This window comes from Magnolia sinica, chromosome 10, assembly GCF_029962835.1.
Source record: "Magnolia sinica isolate HGM2019 chromosome 10, MsV1, whole genome shotgun sequence".
NCBI lineage: Eukaryota > Viridiplantae > Streptophyta > Magnoliopsida > Magnoliales > Magnoliaceae > Magnolia > Magnolia sinica.
The window spans coordinates 84,952,049-84,961,552 of record NC_080582.1 but is presented as its reverse complement, the minus strand read 5'-3'; the positions used below and the strand labels follow the sequence as shown (position 1 = coordinate 84,961,552).

At 39.7% G+C, this 9,504-nt stretch overlaps 1 protein-coding gene across 4 annotated transcripts; it reads right to left on the bottom strand.

Annotated features, from left to right (window-relative positions):
- Positions 1 to 328: 328 nt before the first annotated feature.
- On the bottom strand, positions 329 to 9,267 carry LOC131217253 (protein MANNAN SYNTHESIS-RELATED 2-like). Of its 4 annotated transcripts, none has more exons than XM_058212112.1 (6): positions 8,897 to 9,267; positions 3,808 to 3,949; positions 3,579 to 3,649; positions 2,835 to 2,920; positions 1,419 to 1,998; positions 329 to 896 (listed from the first exon to the last, which is right to left on the bottom strand). In XM_058212112.1, exons 1-6 carry the CDS (start codon positions 8,996 to 8,998, stop codon positions 618 to 620), a joined length of 1,260 nt encoding a protein of 419 aa, XP_058068095.1. In that variant the 5' UTR covers positions 8,999 to 9,267; the 3' UTR covers positions 329 to 617. The 4 variants fall into 4 exon arrangements, with proteins under 4 accessions (XP_058068095.1, XP_058068096.1, XP_058068097.1 ...); XM_058212113.1 differs by lacking the exon at positions 8,897 to 9,267 and adding an exon at positions 6,680 to 6,831; XM_058212114.1 differs by lacking the exon at positions 8,897 to 9,267 and adding an exon at positions 6,534 to 6,647.
- Positions 9,268 to 9,504: the final 237 nt, after the last annotated feature.

Sequence of the window (9,504 nt, the reverse complement as noted above, 5' to 3'; positions counted from 1 at the left end):
ATATTTTGCATAATCCATTATTTTCTTTACAATCCAAAGAGAAGAAAAAAAAAAAAAAACATTTTTCTTTTTCCACGGATTCGCCTATCGAAACAAGGCCAGCATTGATTAAAGGTTATGGAATCAATTTCCACCATTTCATTAAACAATCAAAGACTCAGTCTGCACTGAAAATGGATCTGCACTCGTTGTATAAATCAGCAGTTTCAACTGCTTATAACCACCCGACAACATGAGTTCTTGAATTGAGATTCAAAGAAGAAACTCTGAAATCAGTGGCAGCTGGGTGTCGAAACCAGCAATTCCACAAGAATGGCAAACGAACTAAAGCAAAAAGACATAAAACACATTCAAAGATTGCATAAACTACAGATATAAACAGTACTATACAATAAACATATGCTACTCTATTATGATTATATAAAGGACTTGAAACATATTAAATAACGAGGTCCGCCTTTGCCATGGAAGGATTTTCACCATACAAACAGACAGCTTGATTTGGGTCCTTGGACCCATTGAGAGATCAAAACTGTCGCCTAGTTGAGAAGGCTTCAAGAACTCATCAGTGGGGACACTCTGTTCCAAAACACACCGGTTTGATTTTTGGATGGAGTTTAGCAGAAGCACGAGTAGGCCAAATGACTTTTCTTAGAGACATAAGAAGAGATGAAGTCAGAGGCTGGGGCAGACGGACCGGGGATGGTGGCTGGAACTAGTATCTGGGTCTTGCCGGAAGATATCCTCTTTCCGGCAACATTGGCGTAGAACATGCCGGAAATGGCAGGCACAAAGACGTCGCTTTGAGAGCAGATGTAGAAGTCGATCGCCTTCTCAAATTCAGGATACCCGGAGTTAAGGAACTTGTCCTTCTTGTCGGCAGGCATTATGCCTTCCTGTAACAGTTTCAAAATCCAATTTAGCTCTTTATCCCATTTGGAGGTTGGCTAATCATTCTAAAGCTGACTCAGTTCAATTTTTAGTTGAGTTGCAACTCCCCTGAATCAGGGGGCGACTCATCCAACTCAGGCCTGAGCTGTGGTGTCAAACTGGATCATCAGACTCAACTGAGTCTGAGTCAACTCAATGAATCATCAATCCACTATACATTTCCCCCCATGCGCCAATGTGGCATGTGTGCTGAGATCCAGGTCATTCATCAGGTGGGCTGCACAGAACATGCGCCCAAACCAAATGACCTGGTTAGCACAGTTAATGGGTGGGCTACATGTGTAGATTTGAGTATGCATCATCGGTTCGTTCCTTCCTCAACAGATAGCAGGACCATCCTACACAGCAAGACTCACCTGGCGAACAGCCCAGATTTCACACTCATGGAATATGTGCGGAGAGAAAGGAAGTAGACATCACAGTCATCTAAGCTGAAAGATTAGTAGTAAAAAAACAAAATTTCTTACCTTAGTATAAGTTTTTGGGAAGATGTTTTTCAAAACATGGAGACTTTCATCCCACCGCGACTGAGTCACATAAATTGTGGTGTCCTCGTCAAACCCGATTTTCCTTAAGAACTCGCCAACCTCCTCTGCATTGTAACAACTCTTCCTTCCTGCGCCTCCGCTTTCCTTGCACCTTTTCCTTTGCAGCATCTCGACCCTCAAATCCACCGCGACGAATTGGCCATCCGACTTGCGACTCAGGGTCTGCAGCCTCCTGACCATCAAGTCGACCACTTCGTGAATCTCCGGTTGAAGTTCGAGGGCGCTGAACATTGCCAAGCAACTGACCGAATCCGCATCCTTCTGAGTCTCCTCGATTTTCATGTTTACTGAAGGAAAGTATGTAGCAAGCTTCAAGTTACCGTTAATTCGGAATATCGGTTCAATGTTTTCTGCAATGTAGTCTTCTGATACCCTGCTTGGGACCCTCACAACCGCAAGGTTTTTTGCTGCTATTTCAGCTGGCTTCTCACTTGCTATATTGATCACACCATCCAGGCTCTTCATGAACTTCTCGACGTCATAGATTTCCTCAAATTTCCTGCAGAGATTCATAGTATTTTAATCACAAAATAGTAGAATGGAATCATGAAGAATGCGAGTACAAGAATCAAATGGCTAACCACACACATTAAGACATGAGATCTTACGGAGACATGGCAGATGAGTACAGGATCCAGACTTCTAGGGCGACAGAGCCACTGTAAACCATGGATTTAAGTAGTGGTTTTGGAGTGCTACTCACCTGTGGACTGAAACCAGTATGACTCACCCCGCCTTGGTCTGACTCAGTCCCATATCAGTCCTGCATCAGTCTAGTGATTCGTCTCATTTTGGATCAGTCGATTTCAGGAATTTTTTTTATTTATTATTTTATTTTATTTTATTTTATTTTTTATTTTTATTTTTTTAATCACAATCCAGTTTTATGCCTTCCTTCAAGAATTAGGATCATAAAGTTGGTCTGAATTTTGGCCCATGGCCAGTTTATAGTGGGGCTTGCTGGATGGGCTTGCTGGATGAGCATGTCTTCCACATCTCTCAATAGGAACTCATGTGCATTAACGTGTGATGAGCCGTGTGCAATTAACATTCCTCCAAATCATATATCTAATTCAAAAAAAAAAAAAAAAAAGAAGAAGCAGAAACTCTAAAGGGGATAAATGCGAGATTTGAGAAGCAGTGATAAATGATGACTTCTGAATCTTATTTTCTACTAAATGGTTAAGGGTGCGTTTGGTTGATCAATTGACATGATATTTCATGATTAATCAGCCTAATTTGGTGCAACCAAATGCAATCTTAAAAAAAATCAAATCAAATAAAAATAAAAATAAAAATAAAAATAAAAATTCAATCCATCTAGCAATCACTGACCTCTTTTCACTTGGTGTTCTTCCTCTGATGTCAGGGAGTACAAGCGTAGCCCCTAGATACCTTGTGATCACGACCGCATCCGCAATCTGATAAATGAAGGGATCAAACAATAAACAAGACACCAACGGTGAACAGGCCATGTCTGGAAAAAGGAAATCAACCCTGGCAATCCAATCCATAAGCAAGATAACAAAAACCGAAAAAGGTTTCACAAAGGCTTTGTATGGTTAGCTGAACCTCGAAACTGAATTCGTATTGGGTAGGTTTAGTAATGAAACTCAAAGTATCAACTGACACTTTCATATGATTTGGATAGATCATTCAACGCACACTTCCTAGACTGTTGCAAGGAATGAGGAAAAGACAACCTGGCGTGGGGTATTAAGTCGCTGTTGTCATCATCATCATCATCATCTAAGCCTCATCCCAACTAGTTGGGGTCGGCTACACCGTTCCCAATCCTCCATTCCACTCTATCAAGGTCCATGTCATTGGCTAAACCATAGGTCATCTGATCTTTTCTTACTACCTCCATCATCAAAAGGTGTATTGAGTACTTAAATATGAAGCGTTGCATTTCAGAGAAGAACAGCATTAAAAAAATAATAATAATAAATAAATAAATAAAATCATCTGAAACATAAATCTGTGAACCCCAACTCAAAAACCAACCAAATATCTAAGATTCAATTTTGAATTGGCAAAAGAAGCTCAATTGATGAGAATAAAGTCAAACCAGCATACCTGCAAGATGTGATATTCTGGACCATTAGATAACGAGAATGTAATGAAACCTTTTGGCTGATCTACCTCTTCTGCAGCCCCAAAAGAAAAGAAAAAAAATATATAGTGGATGGAGGGAAGGAGGGAGGGAGAGAGAGAGAGAGAGAGAGAGAGAGAGAGAGAGAGATTCAGTCAGAAGTTTCATGAAATCCTTTCGCCCTTGAACACCAAGCGACGCTAGAGAACTTACTTGATCTAGGCTTGGCCCAGCAAGATTTCAGCTCTTGGCCATTCCCCTTCCAAGGCCCTTTACCCATCGGAAGCATGGAAATACCTTTCTCCTCAACCTTCATTACATCAAAATGAACAGCCGGTGGCCCTGGAACAATCACCTTTCAAGGACACATCAAACCCATTTTCAGTAGGATTCGTCAAAGCTAAACCCACAGACTGCAGAAATCCATAAATCTTACAGGAAATACACCAGAAAATTTTGAGTGGGAAAAAAGCAATATCTGTTAACCCTATCAAAACATACAGAAGCACATCTTGGTCATTTCAAATATTAGTAAAAGAAAAGAAGCAGAATAAAACTAAATGGTTACAGATAACCATTCCATTTAAGCTGGTAAATAAGCACCGATTATTAGGGCCACAATCAAAGGCTAAAGCATTAGCGACAAGAAAACACCCACCGAGTGTGACACAATAGAACTGCCCCTTGTGTGAATTTCATCCAACATTAGATGGACTATGGTATCTTAGAAGTAAAATGTTTAAGAGGAAAAACACCCTCAAGTGAAACATGGTAGAACTCCTAGCCCTTGTGACCTTCAACCAACATCAGATGGACCGTGGTATCCGTTAAAAGTTCAATGACTAAGTGGCTGTTGGATGGCAGTGCTTCTCAGTCACGGGGATTTGCAAATCCTAGGAGTGATCTACCATTGATTGGTGATTCCTGGAATGGCCAATCTTTTGTTTTCTGCTGACATCATGGACTGTATGAGCCAAGTAAACAATGAAAAAAATGAAAAAAGAGCACCTGCAGTAAGTGGTCATACGGTGGTCAGTAGGCCGTCGGAGACCAGTGGGGGGAATTGATTGGGGTTGGGGAGGGATGGAGAAGATTGATTGATCCTGGATTCTGCAATAACAGCTTTTTGAAGGGAGTTGTCAATTCCTACTTTTGGATTGGGAGGTAGCAGGTGGACCCATTAAGAATCCAAATGGGCCCTAAAGGAGTTTGTTTGAGGGCCTTTTGTACCCCTCACATCCAAATACTTCTATCTGTACTGGAATCAATACTATCCGAAAAGATTTTGGTACTGATAGCAGTAGGATACACTTCAAGCATATCCTAATAGATCAGGTTCACTAATTTCTTAACTAACAATGTTTTCATTGTGTTGGTGTCATTATCCCTATCACTGTATCTGTGCCCTCATCCTGTTCGTAATTCAGAATCATAACCATAATAATTTCTAGTATACCTAGAGAGCCATCATCCATGTTCGTAATTCAGCATCATAACCTGAATAAATTCTAGCATACCCAAGCGATTAACTCAGGAATACAAGTACCATTTCCGTAAATTCAGTTGAAGGCTCAACCATAAAGCATTAATACTTGATATTCTCTTCCTGAAAGCAACCTTCGACCCATCCAAATCAATTAGAGACAACAGGGTGGGTCCATTTCAGACACAAAGCCTTGAGCAAGAGCCCAGGGATGCATTTGGATGCAAAAGTGAATTGGACCGTAAAAAGTTCCTTGTGAGGAAGTGCCCCACAAATTACAGTAAGGAAATTGTGAGACCAGATCCTTAATATGAATGGTAAGGAAATTACAATCTGGTTATTTCCAATTCGTTGGAATATCAAGTGCAATTCCATTGGTTAGTGGGTCCAAACACATTCAGACCTCTACATCAAAAAAGGTATATCAAATCAAAAGATGATTTGTAATCATTCCATCAATAATTCTGCAGCCATAAAGAACAGATAGCTCTTGGTGTAGGCATGATTCATGTGGCAGTAGAATGAACAGAGAGAATATATAAAATCAAAAGATTACAGTTTTAAATAGTTTTTTTTTTCCTGCATCTCTACTGTTGGACACGATTAGATTAGATTGATTGAAGTGGTGCAAAGATAAAGGACTTGTTGAAGGTCGTTGCCTGCAAAAAAATCCAATGACCAAACCGACACCTCCCAAGCTTCTTCTAAATACTTTCCCATGAGAACAAGGAAATCCAGAACAAAACAAGCAAGACCTCCAGGAAATTCTCAGCTAAGAGAAATACAAAAGTCATTCATGCAGGGAGAGACTGAGGTGATTCGCACCATACATGTGAGATTCAAGGTTAGTTCACACTGCAATCATTCACTGACCTAAAAATTGAGATGGTCCAATCATCAGGTGGGCCATGCATATCTTGAATGTGGACTGTTGGTCTTATATATATATATATAAACATGTAATTTTCTATACACATCTGGCCCACAAAATGGGGGGACCGGCCTGATTTTCAGGTCAGAGCATGCTCAACGTGGACCAACTTGATGAATAGCCTGGATATTGCACAGGTGCGCCCCATTGGCACGCATGCCGGAATTGGCTCGTCAACGTCTCCTTGAGCAAATCACCCTCCCACTTCTTGTCAGTTAGAGGGGAATTGAAACGTTAATAATGTGACAGAAGTCTAACTCGACAGCACAACAAACAGGACAAAAATCTAGTTCGACGGTGTGCACATCAATCCAAACAAACTCGGCAGAAGTCAGAGAATCCATGACAACTTGCACCATTAAATTGATTACCGCTAATGACTATCAGATGAAAATGGAATTGACAAAAAAAACACCATTAATTTTCACATAAGAACATTAACTCCACAGCATGTAAACCGAGAAAAATAGAACATTGAAATAAAGAAATGAAATCAAGAACAAGAATTTTCTATGCACACCTAACCTGATTGAATAAATACACTCTTCTTTTTCTGCTTATGGTAATAAAACAATACAACCGAAAGTAGAGAAAAAGGATGTCATTGTAAACCACATGTGTGAGAGTCAAGGTCACTCTTCTTTAGGGACAGACTGCGATCATTCACTGACCTGAAAAATGAGCTGGTCCAATTATTAGGTGGGCCATCCATATGTCAACTTCAAACTGTTGGTCACCTTTTTGCCAACCATGTATTTCTCTATACATGTGTGGCCCAACAAAGAGGGTACCCGGCTGATTTTTTGGCCAGGGCATGACCATGCCTTCCAAGTGGTCCCACTTTATGAGTCACCCAGATGTTGCGAATGTATGCCACATTGGCACATGTGCTGGAATCGCCTCAACTTCTCCTCGGGGAGATTGCCCTATCACTTCTTGTCGTTTAGAAAGGAATTGAAACGTCACTAATGCGACAAAAGTGTAACTCGACAGCACAACTAATGCGACAAAAATCTAATTCGACGAGTGTGCACATTGATCCAAACAAACTCATGCAGCAGTCAGAGGATCAATGACAACTTGCACTACCAAATTGATTCTACCACTAGTAACTATCAGATGAAAATGGAATCAACCAAAAAAAAAAAAAAAATGCTTATTGCATAAAGAACCTCTAACAGTAGTGAATCCTTTAATTTTCGCATTAGAACATTAACTCTGCTGCATGTAAACCAAGAAACATAGAAAATTGAAATAAAGATATCAGGAACAATAGATCTGCTATTTACACCCACCCTGATTGATTAAAACACCCTACTTTTTCTACTTCTGGTAATACAACAATACAACCGAATGTACAGATAAAGGATGCTGTTGTAAACCTAGAAACAGGATGGATGTAAATATCAATTCCCAATACCAATTCTATTGCTTGTATACCAAGAAGCAGAAAATTAAGGAAGCCACTATCTATGCCCACCCCTTTTGTTAGATACACACCCTTTCTCTACTTTTGGTAATGTAGCAATACAGCTCTGTGCTAGGTGTTGCCAAAATGAGAAACACGGGCTATCTATCAATCAAGAGGGTGTATATATCAGTTCCTAAAATTGAAAAAATCAAGAACAATGGAGCAACCATTTTAGACCCTCCATGATTGATAAGACACTCCCTTCACTAACTGAGAAAATACAACAGTACTTACAAAAAGCAGAAACAAGGGGCTCCACTGTCAATCAGGATGGATGTAAATATCAATCCCAAAGGCCAACAAACCAAGAAACATAAAACTAAGCATCCACTATTTACACCCGCCCTGATTGATGAATGCACCCTCTCTTTTCCTCTTTCAATGATACATTGTACTATTGTATTACCAAAAGTAGAAACAAAGGTTGCTGCCACTAATCAGGCTGGGTGTAAATATCAATCAACGAGCATCAAACTAACTGAATTTTAATGCCTAGAAACAGATAATCAACTGACCCACCATTTACACCCCCCCTTTTTTGACAGATACATCCATTTTCCACTTTCAGTAACATAACAGCACAAATATGTATTACCGTATTACCATAATGAGAAAATGGGGGTGTTTATCAATCAGGGCAGGTGTAAATCTCAAGAAACAGGTAGAAACACCCCTTTTTTTCTACTTTCAATAACATAACAATCGAAGCTATTATGTATCAAAATGAGAAAAAAGGGTGCATCAATCAATAAGGATGGGTGTAAATTTCAAATCCAAAGCATCAACTCCACTGTAAATAAACCAAGAAACAGAAAATAAGGAAACCAAAATTCACACCCACCCTTTTGATGTATACACCCTTTTCGACTTTCAGTAATATAACATTACACCTCCCCACCATTGTATTACCAAGATGAGAAAAAATGGTGCATCTATCAATCAGGGTGGATGTAAATTTCAAATCCCAAGCATCAATTCTACTGCATATAAAACAATAAACAGAAAACAAGAGAGCAGAAATTTACACCCATACTTTTTATGCATACACCCTTCTTCTAATTTCAGTAACATAACATATCCGCCTCTCCACTATTGTATTACCAAAATGAGAAAATAAAAATAAAAATGGTGTATCTATCAATCAGGATGGGTGTAAATTTCAAATCCCCAAACATCATAACTAGAAAATTAGGGGACCCACAATCTACGATCACCCTTTTTTGATCGATACACCCCCTTTTTTTTACTCTCAGTAGCATTACAATACAACTCTGTACTACTGTATTACCAAAACAAGAAGTAAATCTCAATTACTAAAACAGAAGAGAAGTATAAAAGAGAGAGTGGGAAAATCAACGCAAAAAAAACAAACATGAAAAAGGAAAATTCGATTCGGGAAGCGAGCTCGGTGACTTACTTGAAACGAATCGAAATGGTCTCGCCTGATCATGTTCGCGAGCATTGCGAACATGGTGAAAGTCAGGACCGCTCCCAAGACCTGCCTCGCGTCGAATCCCATTTCCTAGAATCGTATTTTCTTGGTTTGCCAAACGCACCACAAGCCTCAGGGATTGAGAATGGTAGGGATCGTGTTTTTCTTCTTCTTTTCTTTAGAGCTCACTGCCAGTGCAAGGCCTCCTTTTTAAAACAAAAAACGCCTCTCTCTCTCTCTCTCTCTCATAGATCGGAACAAACGCCAGCTAGCTCGGTTGGAGGGAATTGTATAAATGAGCGTTTGGATGGTCGAATCGTGAAATAACATATTACAGCGGAATGGGCGACGCGGACGCCTGTTTGGATGCCTTGTACACCTCAAAAGAAAGAAATAGAACAACTTTGATACTCCAGCAGAGTGTAATAGATGATAAACGAGCACTACAACTTATTTAAAATTTGAACACGTGTAATAGAATGAAGTCAAATCAAGCGTACAGATTATGAATCCAGTTTAGATGTACCATGGAAAAAAACTTACGGCTATTTGATTATCTGACTAATGGCTTGATGGTGGTGGACATTTATTGA

Coding starts and splice junctions, on each gene's coding strand:
- LOC131217253 (XM_058212112.1), bottom strand. CDS start 8,998: ATGGGATTCGACGCGAGGCAGGTCTTGGGAGCGGTCCTGACTTTCACC. Junction 3,950..8,896: donor ACCATTTCGATTCGTTTCAA/GTAAGTCACCGA, acceptor TGTCCTTGAAAG/GTGATTGTTCCAGGGCCACC. Junction 2,921..3,578: donor CAGAATATCACATCTTGCAG/GTATGCTGGTTT, acceptor TTCATTTATCAG/ATTGCGGATGCGGTCGTGAT.